We start from the raw sequence: 15,747 nt of genomic DNA, 5'->3' as shown, positions 1-15,747 counted from the left end.
ACCGTCTCTTCCTTAGAAGAGAAATTCTGGGAGCGTTTGACACATAAAGGAATTGATAGCCCGCGAGCTTCGGCGTTCTTCCGCGGTTCCATGAGAAGTCCGCGACCAAGGAAAGTGAAGATAGGCGCCGAAGAATATCAAGTGGAGACGGACCGCTATTGACCATACACCCCAATAGTCCATGACGCTCTAGGCGACCGACGATGAGCCGATAAACTTTGAGCATGTGCGAAAGTCGGAGTTAATTTCGCGGGCGGCGTCCGATGGGGATGGGTCTTCGCGGGTTCTCTGTGAGTAACGAGACTCCACCTGCACACACCACGGACTGCATCAGGCAAAGTCTAGTGGGCCGCCGAGCTCGTATTCAGACGCGATGCATGTCCAAGAAACTGGGCCTGCACCGTTGTTTTACTTGTCTTATTAGGCGGCACATGTGGATTCCATGGCAAACCCTAACTAACATCTCTTAGCCGAGTCGACGGGATGGACAGCCTTGCCCGCAGTCTTCGATTATTATATCACCCTTTCTCCTTGAACGTTATATTCCTCCGCATAAACATAATCAAAACAAAGCCATTATGACTATCCACATTCTGAGCCGCGAAAAATCTGGTCTTTTCCGGCCCCTGACCATTGGCAATGGAGGCATTACCCTCCGCCACCGCATCATTCATGCGCCCCTAACCCGCAATCGCGGAGAACCTGCAAACCCTATCAGCACCGCAGAAAATCCTAATCGAATCTGGGTGCCTGGTGATCTTATGATCAATTACTATTTCCAGCGTGCCAGCGAGGGCGGACTGATCATCTCCGAGGGTATCCCTCCTTCTCTCGAGGTAAATGAAGCCAAGTTGCGCCCCGTCATGTATACCCCCTGATGGTGCCATTCGAAGGGGTTGAAGCTGCCCCATTGCTACTCAGTGCTAAGTTCCTGATTGTCCACAGAGCAATGGCATGCCGGGAGTGCCTGGGATTTTCACCCCCGAGCAAGCCAATGGCTGGAAAAAGGTTGTCGATGCCGTCCACGCCCAGGGTGGCTACATTTATTGCCAACTGTGGCACGCTGGCCGTGCCACCATCCCCCAGATGACTGGTTCGCCTGCTGTGTGCCCCTCGCCCAGTGCGTGGGACTCTCCCACGGAATGCTATTCGCACCCGCCCGTAGGCTCCACCGAGCCCGTCCCATACGCGTATCATCCGCCGATCGAGCTGTCCGTGGCGCATATCAAGCAAACTATTCAGGACTATTGTCGCGCCGCCCGAACTGCCATGGAAATTGGCTTTGATGGCGTCGAAATCCACTGTGGCAACGGTTACCTCCCGGAGCAGTTTCTGAGTTCCAATATTAACAAGCGAACGGACGAATATGGCGGTACTCCTGAGAAGCGGTGCCAGTTTGTCTTTGAGCTGATGGACGAGGTCGCGAAAACTATCGGCGCACAGAACCTTGCTATTCGTCTCTCGCCATTCGGTCTGTTCAACCAGGCCCGCAGTGAGCAGCGGGTTGAGACCTGGACGTATCTTTGCCAAGGCTTGAAACAGGCTCACCCGACCCTCTCATACGTCAGCTTCATTGAGCCGGTATGAGTTGTTTTTCCGTCGGCCAATATTGGTTCTTGCTAACTGGTCCTAGCGTTATGAACAAATCTTTAGCTACGAGGAGAAAGATTCCTTCCTCAAGAACTGGGGCTTGCTTGATGTCACCCTTGACAGGTTCCGGGAGATTTTCGGCTCCACCCCCTTCTTCTCTGCAGGCGGCTGGGACGACCAGAATTCATGGGGCGTGGTCGAGTCAGGCAAATACGATGCCCTTCTCTACGGTCGCTACTTCATTAGCAACCCCGATCTAGTAGACAGGCTGAAGAAGGGCCTCCCGCTAGCGCCATACGATCGCACCCGTTTCTACGGACCTTTCGAGGACAATGCTTTCCACTACACTGACTATCCCACTGCGGGTAATCAGTGATACGATAGAATCCGACACGACTTGATGATCGATAGATTAGATTCACCGAGTGGCATTATTAGACCCTGCGCTTCTCCATTTTCTCTGAAAAACTGATCATCCAGTATTTAGTACCAGGGCCCGAGTGCCGCAGCACAACTGAAAGTCCCCGCTGGCCCATACTTTCCCAGGGTTACTACAGTAGTCACATCGAATGAACGACACCACTCTCCGGTGTAGCCAGTTCCCGAATACCGGTCAGGATTTGTTGCGCAGAATCCGGGGTCATTAGCGTTAACTTGCCATCCTTACCGTAAAGCACAGCGAGCTGGGCCATAATTATATAGAGTACAGCCTTGCTGCTTCGATAAACCGGGAACTGGAAGGCTGCACATTGGCATCTTGGTTCAGGCGATCGGTAATTAACCCAAGTCTACTAGACTTGAAGATGACCCACGGATTGCCGGAGTTTTCCTGCAAGACTTTTTTCGAGTTTCGGGGATAGCATGATTAGGACCAAGTGATCTTTTCTTGATGGTGTGGCAACCCAGCCTCGGAGTTCAAACTGGACTGCCGAAGCTAAGATGCGGCAAGAACATAAAGATACTATGAAAGAGGCCGAAGAGTGAAGAGTAGGTATCTCTAATAGCCAGGTGTATCATATTTCATAATATCAGATTCGTAAAAGGGTGAAGAAAGAATCATATATTGCTCACCAGTGAACTCCTCCTGCTGTCCACTCTAATCCAATATCACCACGCAAGAAGCTACCTGAGCAAAAGTCGAAGACAACAAATTCTTTAGCCCCAAACATCTTCCTGCCACTTGTTCTTCCTTTTCACGGCCTTGCTCCAGTTATTCACCTCATCATCTGACCAGCCCTTTGCTGTCTTCATCGCAGCACCAACGGCCTTCCATACCTCACGGGCCATCCCTGCCCTTCCACAAACATAGAAACTGCCGCCCTCATCAATAAGCTGGACGATATCATCACCAAGCTCTGCAATACGATCTTGCACATATCTGCGTGGTGTACCCTTCTCTCGAGAGAATGCCGTCACCAGGCGCAACTTCTCGCCGAGAACACTCTGCATCTCCTCCAGCTCCTGCCGGTATATGAAATCCTCATTGAATTGACGGCATCCAAAGAACAGGATCATCTGACCAACCTCCTTTCCAATTTTCTGGACTTGGCATCGCTCTGACAGGAATGCGCGGAAGGGAGCTAGGCCGGTACCGGCGCCCACCATGATCAAGGGCGTTTTACTCGTGATGGGCAATTTGAACTTGCTGCGGCGAATGTGGGCAAATACTTTGCCGCCCGCGAGGGCCTCACTGGGGCCATTGAGATGATATGTAATTCCGTAGGGGTGAGGCTGAGAGCGCGACTGTTGGGAAATGGCAAGAAGGTAGTTGGACGTGACGCCGTGCACGAGCTCGTCGGGGTTATCTGGGAGAGGAGCTGTTGAGACAATGGCGGTGATGGAGGGTTTCCGAGGTGAGACAACGCTGCTGGATGAGATTGAATAATAGCGGGGACGCATGTGAGGCATCGTCTCTACGAGGTATGCAAGTGGGAGGTCAGACCACGCCTGGTTGGGGCATGCAAGCTGCAATAGGCGGCCAAGAGTGAGATGTGTGCGATTGATGAAGTCGGCGTAGACATCCCGATCCTGTCCCAGGTTGGTCAGATTGGCCTTTGCGTCCGGTGTGGGCGCAAATTGAGCGAGGTCCCGCACGTTGTCGCGGTTGACCGGAGCACAGATCTCAAGGTAATAGCGGAAGAGAGCATGGACACTCGTCGGAGTCGGAATAGTAATCTTGGTGGAAGCGTCAACAGACTTGATGATAATAGGAACATCGCGTGGCGACGAGATGCCGAGCACTTGAAGCAGAAGCTCAACCTCGGCGTCGGGGTTTCCGGGCCAGATAGCAAGGTGATCACCAGTCTTATAAGTCAACTCTGGCTGACTAGTCAAGTCCAAGTCCATGTGCAGACAGTTTCGATCTGATGCAGTAAAGAGTTCTCTGGAGCTGGAGATGCTCAATGTCCGAACAGGTGAAGACTGAGCCGCTATCTTGGGCGCATCGACATGGGAGTTGGGCTCTCCATGGTGTAGATCGATGGGCTCCAATGACGTGTCTTCCTCAATCTTTAAGCTTGGAATGTATTTAGCTTCAACTTCTTGGAACCCCAACTGTTCCCGGAAAAGAGTGAACAGGCGGTCCTTCCAGGCCATGAAATCTTCCTCAGTGGCGCCCTCTGCATCATTTGCTTTGCCGATCGGCATCAGAGACATAGCTCCAGATTTCTCCAGACCCTCGACAATGACATCGATAACGCGGTTGTAAAATTTGTAGTTGGAGTTGCCCAGACCCAACGCCGCATATCGGAGATTGGACAGTGAAACGCCGTCGGTCTTAGTGATCCAATTCCAGAAATCAGCGGTGTTATCACTGGGGTCGCCCTCGCCGTAGGTCGAGACGATCCAGATAGCCAACTTCGAGTCGGGGATCTCCGAGATGGTAGCAGGGTCATAGTCTGAAAGATCTGCCGTCATGGTCTCCTGGCCCCAGCGAATAAAGATCTCCCTGGCTAGTCGATGGGCAAACCGTTCGGCTGTACCGGACTGCGACCCCCAAAAGACGACGATGTTCTTCCCAGTCTCCTCCATTCTCTGCGCGATATTCCTGGTTTCCTTGTTGGCATTCGCTCCAACCAGGCCGCCATCCTTTAGTTGAGGTTTTTCGAAGGCGAGATGGTGGTACGGGTCGGGCTTATCCCACAGGAGCCCTCGCGAGAGGCAGGTCGCTCCTGTCCCGAGAAGGATAGCCAAGGCCGTATAGTCGGCGATCCCGGTTGGTGTGGCATATTTTGAGATCGCCTGAAGGAGCTCAGGTGGAATGTTCCATGGAGATAACTGTGAGAGGGACATGATGCTTGGAGATGGCGAATATCTAGTTACGTCCCTATGTAGAGATCACTTCGTGGATGGGCGAAGATGAATCGTGAAGGAGAATGAGGGGAGAAGAAGCTTGAGACGAAGTTGGCCCTTCAACTAGAGATTTAGTATTCAGGCAGGGAAAAATCGGGGGCCCCGCGGACATTAAGAGACGGTCCCCATGCCTCTACAAAGTCTAGTTGACGGTTTGGAAGGATTCCCCGATGGGTCTTGGATCGCCAAGAGAACATTAAGCTGTTGAAGCCTCCAGCACACCAGTTCGCGGGGGGAATTACCCATCGTGGAAAAGCAAGTCTGAGCTCTGCGTAGAACGGGTTACAACGATCAGCTACCAAAGATCCGTCCAGCCAACCAGGTGAATTAAATTTCTGGGGTCGGGTCCCGTGGGGTGGTATGGCTTGGAGAGGAAGAAATCTCCCCTCTTGACGTAAATGGCAATAAGAGGGTGAGCTATTCGGATGCTGACGCTGGGTTTCCCCATACAGATCGATGAGTTCTTGTTGCCAGGGGATCCAACGGGTTCAATTAAGTGTGGGGGTGGGAACGATGCAGCAGAGCTGGGTTATCAGATATCCCAAAAAGTCCAAATTCACCGAAACGTGGTCCGCCGGACAAGTACAGTGAGTGCGAATGCGTTGGTGATTCGCGTAGAGATGTGACCGGGAGGTCGCGCGGGGCAACTGCCCCGACAGGCGGGAACTATAGCTCTAGATGAAGTTCGCATAGTATCCTCGTATATCGCTATTTTGATCGATAAGGCCAGAAGTAAGAGGCCTATCTATGAGAGAGAAAGGCCTTGTGCGATGATACACTTCTATTATCCTTCCATGGCATTTTGAAAGTGATTCTGCGATATGGATGCGGCGCCGGGGGAGCGGGGAAAGTTTCCCTTGCGGAACTAGAGTAGCAAGATGACGGTGGGGTCGTGGGGGTAGTATGTCCGACAGCAAATCGCTTGGTTACCACTTCAATCACTCACACCTACCAGCCAGATCTGCTTCGTCGTTGAAGCACATCGACCGATTTTCGCCATTCGCCAACCATTCTTGGAATTTGCATAGGGCCTGATAGCGATGGGACAACTTGTTCTTGTTGGTTTTAGCCGTCGGGGTAACTCTATTGACCCTCTTTTCTAGACGCCTTACCTTCTTGTCATGCGCCATCTCCGCAAGGGTTTCTCCTTGGTGCTCGAAAATTGGTTCCCAACCTATTTAGATGTGAGTTTGATGTCCTCTGCTTTCTTTTTCCGTGGCACCTACCAAACACGGGCGGCCCTCTGGCGGCAACAATCGTGCCCTGAAAAATATTTAGTACCAAATATCAGTTTGAACCACCACAGTTCTCTGGCTCGTACTTGGAGTCTTCCTTGGAAAATCAACGGTTCCGTTGTAGGCCCTAAAGAAAAAGCAAAGGTGCAGACGGCGTCTGCACTCTTATCTTTGTACGGAACCAGAAGATTGTTCAATCCGTCATTTCCAAGTAATTCGAGAAAATATTTACTGGAGATTGAGAAGACAGATTAGTATGATATCTGTCTCTCGATGTCGAATGGCGTACATGTACGGCCCAGGAAGTCCATTCATGGCATGAAACTCCAATGCCGAGTCTTCCACAATCACCGGTCCATTGACCTGCCCCACAAGCCATGTCAGTGATACTCGAATAAAAATCGATACAATGAGTATTTTATCACAATTCTAGCTGCTCGTCTGCACTTATCTCGTGCAATCTCTTCCAGCCCCCCTGGATCTCTGGAATGTCCAATGCGAGGGGCTTGATGGGTATCGAGTCGCCTAGAATGGCGTTGACTTCGATGACCTTGTTCGGATTGCCTGTCACGAATGTGCATGTTCTCATGATGTTTGTTTATTATTAGACTCTGAAGAAGATCGAATCATCGGGCAAAACTGGCCTGATCCAATGCAATGGCTGCGCTATACTATATTGAGACTAGTGTTTATAGCATTATTGCCGTAATTGGCAACGGTGTGACGGCAGATGGATGGTTTTGTGCCGGATCAATTTCTATTTCTCTGGCTTCGCCCACCCCTCCAGCAGTGGCCTGTCCTGGTCAAGGCAAATCCGCATTCGAGATTATATGGGTTACAGAGTAAGACCTTACTCCGAGGTAAAATCAAGATGACTCATACTCGCACGGCAAGGTCAACTTATTGAGTTTTGACACTGATGGATGATGGGCATGGATTGTTCAAAGAATACGAATGAGCAGTTAGGGTTCACAGAAGCGGTTTGTTTGTGCATGCTTTGCGTATATTTAACATCGGGTCCAATTCATCCCTTATCATATACTTCCGTCCCGCCGGCTCTTATAGTGGAAAGGTTCCTTCTGAAATAGGTGCTCGCCCGTCGACTTGTGTACATGACGCGCACAAACTAGACCATGTCCGGGAGTCTCGAACATAGCAACGACAACGTCGCTAAAGCAAGCACACTGTGGTATATAGACAGTAGTAAAAGCAGCTTTCTGCTTCCAGTTCCAGCTGCTATTTCTTCGAACTTGGCCATTCGGTGACGAACCGGTTTTCATTGCGATGCCCCACATCATGTACCGTTTACCGCGGGACCGAGAGAAGGCAGGCCACCCTGTGATGGACCAGGCGACCGCCTATCAAGAACATTATGCCTAGCAAAGTCACCGGCCAGTACGTGTTGCCAGGGAGCACCAAAAGCTGTCCCATTTTTTAAACAAACGAGCCTATTGAACTCATTCCGTTCTGGCGAATCAACGGCTACACATCCTGCGGGCCACCAGCCAATGCAACCAGTACATACTCCTCCCTACCCTAGATCTTCACATCCGAACGATGGGCCGACCAGAGTGGCCATTGGGCTGTGAGTGGGCGCTAGTAAAGCTTGCCGGGTAGCTGTCGGCTAAGTGATGTTCGCTTGTTGGTTTCGGCATATCGACGGCCTCACCGCGGAAGCTAGATTATTAATGCCCCTTCAGCCCACAAGGTTATCGGTGCGCATTCCCGAACTTATACTTATCCTGCTCCATATTCTTCTCCTACCTACACTTGCAACGAGTCGTTTATGATCCAAGTCCCTCCTTTGTGAAGGTGTGTTATCTCCAAGTCCCTTCAATCGCGATTTGACGTCATGTACGACTATAAGCCAACAGAGGCCGAATGTAATGGACTTGACGCAATTGAAACTAACCACGTCCGTTTGGAAGCAGTTCCTTTTATCGATCCGATCACATCCACCATGTCTAGTAACGAGATGGAATACACCCGGTAACATCCCGCACCCCGCAGCAGATAAAGTATTCTATTTTCGACAGGCTACTGACAGCCGTGCCACAGCCTTGGCAACTCGGGCCTGAAAATCTCCAAAATCATCCTGGGTACCATGTCCTATGGCAGCAAGCAATGGCAGGACTGGGTCTTAGATGAGGAAGAGTCAGTGAAGCTGATTGAGCACGCTTACAAGCGTGGTATCAACACCTGGGATACGGTAAGTAGATGCCTCATTCTATGCAAATCAAAGAATCTGAGTCTGATTTGCACTACGATTAGGCGGATGTTTACTCCCACGGTCGCTCCGAGGAAGTCGTCGGCAAGGCCTTGAAGCAGCTCAACGTCCCACGCAACCGCGTCGTCATCTTGACGAAGTGCTTCTTTGGCGTCGATGACCAGGGCCAGTTCCCGCCCATCTGGGCGTCGACGCGGAATGACGGTGACTTCGTCAACCGTGTTGGCCTGTCTCGCAAGCACATCTTCGATGCTGTTGATGCTAGCGTCCAGCGCCTGGGCACATACATTGATGTGCTCCAGATCCATCGTCTGGACCGTGAAACTCCTCGCGAGGAGATAATGAAGGCTCTGAACGACGTCATTGAGAGTGGCAAGGTGCGCTACATTGGCGCTAGCTCGGTAAGTCCGAACATTTTCATGATTATCACAAAGTAAACACAAGCGCCAATAATATTGCCAACTTCCTAGATGGCGGCCTGGGAGTTCCAGACTCTCCAGAACATCGCCTCGCGCAATGGCTGGCACCAGTTCATCAGCATGCAGAACTACCACAACCTGATCGCGCGCGAGGAGGAGCGCGAGATGATCCCTTATTGTCTCGACAGTGGGGTCGGACTCATCCCTTGGTCCCCGATGGCCCGTGGCGTACTGGCGCGACCGTGGGACTCTCGCTCCACCGTACGCGAGAACACCGATGGGGCCATCAAGATGCTTGTTCGCAACCGAGAGACCGAAGCGGACAAAGCCATTGTGGACCGCGTGGAGGAGCTGGCTGGCAAGAAGGGGGTGAGCATGGCGCAGATCGCCTTAGCCTGGTCCCTGAGTCACCAGAATGAGTGCCCCATCGTCGGCCTGAACAGCGCTACGCGTATTGACGAGGCGGTTGCCAGTCTGAAGGTTAAGTTGAGCCCCGAGGAGATCCAGTATCTGGAGGAGCCGTATATCCCCAAGACCATCGCTGCAATTGAACGGTAATAGGGTCCAATCAGCGGGACGTGAAGAGGGGCTGGCTGGTTGGCCGGGTGAATTGAATATGGATCTACATACAAAAACAAATTGATAACTCAGTTATACTAAGTAGTTAGCCTAAACTTCAAGCTTTTGTGTGGCCTCCCCGATGCTAGTGGTGATTTCGCCATGCATTTTTCCTTCACTATGCCGATATGCCAGGTTGTAGAGCTAATCTCGACAGCGCGTCACGTCTCCACCCAGCACTTTCTTAGCCCAATGTCTAAATCTCTAGCGAGGCTCCCTAAAGTGTGTTTCAATACTCTTTTGTTTGGGTGGCGCGCGGGTCTTGCCGCCTGACAGGCGCCTGCCATTCCTGAAGGTCTACGTGTAAACTCCCTTCTTAATATACATAAGGATCTAATTTAAACGTTTATTCACGACCGGTCGGTCTCGTGAACCATAGTAATGATTCATGGATGCAATGATACCTATGAACTCGTGTTTTTATGGTGTGACCGGCAGTGATATATATGGATATACGCCCAACCGCACTTTAGAAAGAAGTACAAGAACTAGTATATGGTCGTGTGCCCCCGCGGTCAACAAACTACCCAATACGTATGGAAACAGCCCGCATGCCAACTTTTTGCGGCAAGGCCCAAGTGCAATCCGAAATACAGTCGGGTGAAATTCAATGGAATGAAAAGGAAAGAAGATGTAATATTTTCAGGAATGGGGATGGTCGGGAGAGCTGGATTCTCTACCAAAACGAATCTCAATGCCGCAGAAGAAGAAGTAAAAGAAGAGGAGGAGGAGGAGGAGGAGGAAGAAGAAGTAGAAAAGGGGGGGGGAACGCCCAAGTCAAATGCAATAGAATGATGGGGAAATGCTGATAGGGAATACAGAGACAGGTCGCTGGAAGATGCAAGGGTATACATGTGTAAAGGTACGTGAACGTGACGAAGAGGTGGGGAGAGAAATCAGTGAGCCCCATGCTTTCGGTGGAAGATCGTGAAAAGAGAGCCCAGACGGTGTCGTCGTTTGCCCTTCTCGGCGTCGGAGTCCTTGGATGGCACATCAGAGGTGCTGCCCAAGCTGTATTCTGGACCATAATCAGGTTGTATACTGAGCTTGGGGATGTCGGCGACCGGGTGAGCATTGATTTTGTTTTTGGGTCGTTCGGGGCGCTGGGGCGAGACTTCAGGTTCAATAGAGTTCTGTCGCAGAGAAGAAGGGCGAGAAACGACGATGTCGCGGCCATTCTCGCCCGTGCTGGTGAAAATGCTGTGTCGATTGAGTCGATTGTTAACCCCCGACGCGCCCCGTCGCTGAGCTCGTTCCATGAAGGCGGCCCCGGTAGAATTGGACCGTTTCGAAATACTTCCAGACCCTTGACCTCCTTCGGCGGGTGCCATTGAATTGGCGCGTTTCATGCTGGAAAGGGACAGGCAGCGCTTGCCGTCCGCAAACTCCTTCGCCGGTTCCAGCTCGTCGCGATCAACTGAGCGCCCATTCTCGCTCTTGGTGGGGGTGAGCAAGCCGGACTTTGTGGACGAGGTTGGAGAGAGAAGGGCCTTGCCATTTGGGGTGGGGACAAGGTCTTCATAGCTAAAGTTGCGGGACCAGCCCTCTCGAAAAGCAACCCAGATGCCAGTAACAATGATTAAGGTGCGTAGCCCATCGTCAAGTGTAATCGCATCATGGATATCCACAGGCGTCTCCGTATCCGACATGTCGCTGACCACAGACATAGCGGAACTCGGTGTGGTGTGACCAGTAGTCGATCGCGTCACGGTGGAATATTCATCATATACTTCGAGCTGGTTCTTGGTCATAGAGGCGAGCACTGGGTGCCGACGGGTATTCGGGTCGATGACGCTGAAGGTAAACCGCTTGGTGTCGTCGGGTGCCTGGGTTCCCGGAGGCGCCGAAAGTCGACGATTCTTCCCTCCACGCAGGGCCCATCGCATGACCCGGAGACCGTCATCTGTGCGGGCAACAAATTCATAAGAGCCACTGGGAAGCGGGGTGGCCTCCCAGACAGGCCCAAAGTTCAAGCAGATTTCAGCCTTCCGCTTCAAACGAGCTTCCTCCTGTAGCATCTGGCAGACGGTAGCCACCACTTCGCGCTGATCCTCATCATCGTCGTCGGAGCCTGCACGCTTCTCCGGGGTGGCGTCCACTGTGCGCGCATACAGTTCACTCATCACAATGATCACGTCGAAGGGACATAGTCCATTTTTCTGCCGAAACAGGGTCGGGAATTTTCGAGCTAACCGAGGGAGATACATGGTGGATGGAAGGACGTCTATAATAGGCAAGGGTCGAGGAGTTTGCGACACTTGCTGCACCTGCAGCAGGAGCTTCGGCCGCAACCGCAGCCGCTTGTGGCGGGCATGTGTAGCAGGGTAGGCGAACTGGTACGCGGTCTTCGGTCGCGAAGGCTTCTTGTTGGTATACGAACGGTTGGTTTGAGGCCTGGCGAGTGCGGGCGGCGCGGACGGTGCTGCGGTGGAGGACTGGCCCTCCGGCGTCGACGCAACTGGGCTCATCGCCACGGCGGAAATAGATCCTGCGGGCGCGGCAGGAGCATCGAGCTTCATGCGGTTATAAAGCGTGCCCAGGAATGGCAGCGCATACAGGGAGAACGCAGATGTGTAGGCTGAGGCAGACTCTGGCTGGGCGCAGGGTTCGTTTGGATGAGCTGCTGCGGCATCCGCTGCGAGACCAAGGTTCAGCAGCATTCTTGGACTCTAGCGAAGCCACATCGGTCTCCTACCAACAAACCCGCGCTCACAAGGAGTTTGTAGGGTTCCGGGGAATCCACGTACGCATCCAAGATCGTCCACGCGTCTGTTGCGGGGAAGAACCGCCCGGGGGCAGTTTGGCTAGAGTAGAGTGGGGATATGCGCGTGCACGGAGCTGAGATCACTGGAAACCAGTGAAGCGGGAAAGAATGGAAGGCACGGAAACGAGCAGAGTATGTGAGCGCAGAGAGTGTGTAGTATAGTTGGGACCCGGGGATGTCAAATTCACCAGGAAGGGGAAATGCAAGGGGCGAAGGAGTGGAAGGGGGAGGGGGATCGTGGATGTTTTCGTTGATTACATGGAAAGGACCATCAGGACACACAAATGGGCGGTCAGCCTTATACTCTTTCTCGTACTCCAGTCCAGTGCCGGTGGGCTCCACTTGCGCAGACAACCTCGCTGATTTGACGGGATCGGCCCTTACGACCTCCGGCGCATCCGAGCGGATGTCGGGAAGACCATTTGTGAGGCTCCGAGGCCGAGGATTCAAGGGACGTCATGGTGAAAGCGTCACCATCGGGCGAGGCTTGGCGAGTCCAGCGGCGCTTACTATTGGCCTCCGCCCCTCTGCTCGAGCTGGACTGTCGACCTCTTATCGACACTCATTGGCCGTGGTGCGGATGGGAAAGTCCTCATAGTGCTAGCTTCTTCAGCTTTCAGCCACGGCGCACAGGTACCATTGTACCTCTGTACATAAGGTTCATAAACCTGATCCCGGTATTATGGGGTCGCCCGTCCAACAGCAACGTGGCGGGTCACGTTGGCCAGCAGACTTTTCTTTCTCTTCTGCCGGGAGGCCTAGACGAGCAAAGCTTGTTTATTTGGACCTCATCGAGATCAGGCCGCAGCCCATGGTGGAGAGCACGCGGGACCCAGCCCGGAGAAGGTCCCAAGGCCCTCCTCTACCGAGGTCGGCACGCGCAAACACCAAAAGCCCGAGTGCCGCCCACGGCTGGAATCGGACAGACTAATGCGCCGGTCCATGCGCCGGTCCATAACCCCACTGGCCTAAGACCAGAACTTTATTCTCGTGTTTTCGTGTCGCTCGAAACGCGGCGGCTCGGCGTCTGACTACAGTACGCAGTATACGAGCAGGTGGTGGTCGGGGCGGTCCAAACAACCTATCTGGGCCAAGCTGACAGACAAATTAGTTTTTACTATTACAATTTGTTAAAAAAAAATTATGGCTGTTTCTAATCTAATATGAGACTAGCAAATTCACCTGTGCATCACAATCCCGGCTCCTTGCGGAATTGGGGCGGAGGAGCAGAGCCGTGGGGGGCCCAATAGGGCTGAGGGGAATGATCCCACGGTTTGCAATCCCGTCCCGAGTGGGTTTGATCGGTTTCTTTGTTCCAGAAAAATCCAAAACTTCGCGTCAGGTTGCTGCCGCCGAGGAGTCTTTCCTGTGTTTCACTTCATGACCGTTTGCCACTGTAGATAGATGAATTCTGGACAAAAGAAGGAGGGGTTCCATGGAAGATAGATATAGTCGCAGAAACAGAAGTGGCTCTATCGAACCGCTCGGTGCATAATTGATAATCACGGAGAGTGTGAAACACGTGGACGACTTGCCCATGGATCTCCGTCGGCGAGCTACCCGATAAAGCACAGCTCTGATTGATTCTTCGTGCAGGTTTAGGGTCGATCCCCGAGCGGGGACCACCTGACTTTCAAAGTTGTGCATCGGCATTGGTCCACCCGCAGCCGTGTCCGCTGACTAAATATGCACCTGTTATGCTGTGGTGACCAAGTTATGCACCCGACGGCTTCCCGTCCACAAAGCTCGTCAAGTCAACTTTACCTACGGGGTAGCTGCTGTGCCTCGGTTGATCAGGCAAGCCGATCCACGAATCCTCCCGGCAGTGACCCGCCAGCCGAGAGCCTACCCATTGGAACTCTTCTCCGTCACGGCGCACCTCGGGGACGCGCTACCGAGATGGCTGCAATGGCCCGCGAGTCCCTCTCAGCGAAGCTCCTCCGGCTGGACAACCCGATAGCTAGCTTGACCCTCAGTTTCTGGCTATGGAAAGCCTTGCTGTTTATAGCCGTTGCAGCCTGTCCAGGGCCGGGTTATGACACTTCCACGAGCTTGATTCCTCGCGAGGGAGCTAGTCCGTTTGCAAGCATCCACGACTCTCTTCCGCTGCCACTGAAGTTTGCCCGGTGGGATGCGATTTATTTTCTGCATATCGCCGAGGAGGGGTATGTGTTTGAGCAGGAATGGGCATTTAGCTATCCCCGAATCTTGGGCTTCTTTGTTTCTGGTTAGAATGTCCCAGCAGCTTCGCTTGAGAGATCAATGAACTAACCTGTGTTCTCAGGCATTCGCTGGTCTGGAGGATTAGGCGGCCCGGCCAACACGGCCTTGGTGGGCATGGTCCTGTCCCACGTTGCCCACTATCTCTCCGTGCTGGCGCTGTACCGCTTGTCGGCCAACATCTTTGGTCATGCGACCCCCACTCAGAAGCTGATCTGCGTCTTGTCGGCCGCCCTGCATATCATCTCGCCTGCCGGAGCGTTCCTGTCGGCGCCGTATGGGGAACCGATCTTCTCCTTCCTCAATATCTCCGGATACTACCTCTACACGTCCTCTCTAATTGCAGAGCATAATCGTGCTGTATTTCTCCGAGATCTCCGGGTGCTGACCGCTGCGGTATTCTTTGCCATTGCGAGCGTGGTGCGCAGTAATGGCATCCTGAGTGGATTCTTGTTCGCCTACGATGCCGCGATGCTGGCCTGGGCAACCTTGACACAGGGTCCCTCCTCCTATAATGCCCGCCGCCTCGCCGTGCTCGTCGTGGGTGGGTGCATTACTGCAATGGGGATGGTTGTGCCGCAGATTCTGGCCTACCGCATATACTGCACGGGAGAAGGACATCTTCGACCGTGGTGCAGCTGGCCTCTTCCAAGTATCTATAGCTGGGTCCAAAGCTACTATTGGTAAGAAAAGTTTCTTCTCGGCTGTCTTGTGTAGGGTGTTTCCTAACCTATGCTAGGAATGTTGGTTTCCTTCGATACTGGACCGTCTCCAACATACCTCTCTTCTTGCTGGCAGCACCGATGCTGGTAATTTTGTGTAAGTCATCGCTGTGGGCTTTAAAGGCCCCATCGACCCTGTGTTCGGAGTCTGGGGGCCAATCCTCCTCGCCCGTGAGCCCTGGGTCTATGCTCTTCCGCCTGGCAGTGCCCCAGGGCCTGCTAGCCGTGATGGCGTTGACGAGCTACCACGTCCAGATTCTCAACCGAATCTCATCAGGGTACCCCATATGGTACTGGTGGCTCGTATCCACAGCCATGAGCAGTTTCCAAGACCCTCACAAGAGCCGCCGAGGGCTCTCGGTCGCTGCGCAAGCCATGGTGGCCTATGCACTCATCCAGGGCGTTCTTTTTGGTTCTTTCTTACCCCCAGCATGAAGGTTCAAGTGCTAGAGAAGGTCTGATAGTTAGCCACAACCGAACTGTTTGGTAGAATATAGTCCTTGGTGACTAATTTTCTCCGCGTGGTAACTAGTCAGTTATCCGGTACCGCTTGCGTAAGAGGTTGTCTGCCTAAGTTGGGGCTGGGTAAGACACTTTTGCG

General features: G+C 52.8%; 6 protein-coding genes across 6 annotated transcripts; 3 read left to right on the top strand and 3 right to left on the bottom strand.

The window, feature by feature from the left end:
* Positions 1 to 578: 578 nt before the first annotated feature.
* Positions 579 to 1,966, top strand: N7482_003948 (alkene reductase; the record flags this gene model as incomplete). Its single annotated transcript, XM_056686073.1, has 3 exons — positions 579 to 836; positions 946 to 1,581; positions 1,634 to 1,966. The coding sequence occupies 3 exons, from the start codon at positions 579 to 581 to the stop codon at positions 1,964 to 1,966; spliced, it is 1,227 nt and encodes a 408-aa protein (XP_056544815.1).
* A 779-nt stretch (positions 1,967 to 2,745) lies between these two features.
* Positions 2,746 to 4,881, bottom strand: N7482_003947 (NADPH cytochrome P450 oxidoreductase family protein; the record flags this gene model as incomplete). The annotated part of the gene is made up of 1 exon (XM_056686072.1): positions 2,746 to 4,881. One exon carries the CDS (start codon positions 4,879 to 4,881, stop codon positions 2,746 to 2,748), a length of 2,136 nt encoding a protein of 711 aa, XP_056544814.1.
* A 998-nt stretch (positions 4,882 to 5,879) lies between these two features.
* On the bottom strand, positions 5,880 to 6,539 carry N7482_003946 (non-canonical purine NTP pyrophosphatase; the record flags this gene model as incomplete). The annotated part of the gene is made up of 4 exons (XM_056686071.1): positions 5,880 to 6,115; positions 6,168 to 6,204; positions 6,263 to 6,407; positions 6,466 to 6,539. Coding segments are annotated over 4 exons (492 nt in total), but the record flags the coding sequence as incomplete, so codon positions are not given.
* Positions 6,540 to 8,136: 1,597 nt separating this feature from the next.
* N7482_003945 (aldo/keto reductase) lies at positions 8,137 to 9,380 on the top strand (the record flags this gene model as incomplete). Its single annotated transcript, XM_056686070.1, has 4 exons — positions 8,137 to 8,165; positions 8,235 to 8,385; positions 8,448 to 8,804; positions 8,874 to 9,380. The coding sequence occupies 4 exons, from the start codon at positions 8,137 to 8,139 to the stop codon at positions 9,378 to 9,380; spliced, it is 1,044 nt and encodes a 347-aa protein (XP_056544812.1).
* A 956-nt stretch (positions 9,381 to 10,336) lies between these two features.
* N7482_003944 (uncharacterized protein) lies at positions 10,337 to 12,100 on the bottom strand (the record flags this gene model as incomplete). Its single annotated transcript, XM_056686069.1, has 1 exon — positions 10,337 to 12,100. One exon carries the CDS (start codon positions 12,098 to 12,100, stop codon positions 10,337 to 10,339), a length of 1,764 nt encoding a protein of 587 aa, XP_056544811.1.
* A 2,003-nt stretch (positions 12,101 to 14,103) lies between these two features.
* Positions 14,104 to 15,581, top strand: N7482_003943 (uncharacterized protein; the record flags this gene model as incomplete). Its single annotated transcript, XM_056686068.1, has 3 exons — positions 14,104 to 14,431; positions 14,489 to 15,107; positions 15,164 to 15,581. 3 exons carry the CDS (start codon positions 14,104 to 14,106, stop codon positions 15,579 to 15,581), a joined length of 1,365 nt encoding a protein of 454 aa, XP_056544810.1.
* Positions 15,582 to 15,747: the final 166 nt, after the last annotated feature.

The sequence above is a fragment of the Penicillium canariense genome, assembly GCF_028826845.1.
Source record: "Penicillium canariense strain IBT 26290 chromosome Unknown utg000002l_segment0_segment0, whole genome shotgun sequence".
Classification (NCBI taxonomy): Eukaryota; Fungi; Ascomycota; class Eurotiomycetes; order Eurotiales; family Aspergillaceae; genus Penicillium; species Penicillium canariense.
The sequence above is the reverse complement of the archived record's forward strand: the minus strand, read 5'-3'. Positions and strand labels throughout refer to the sequence as shown.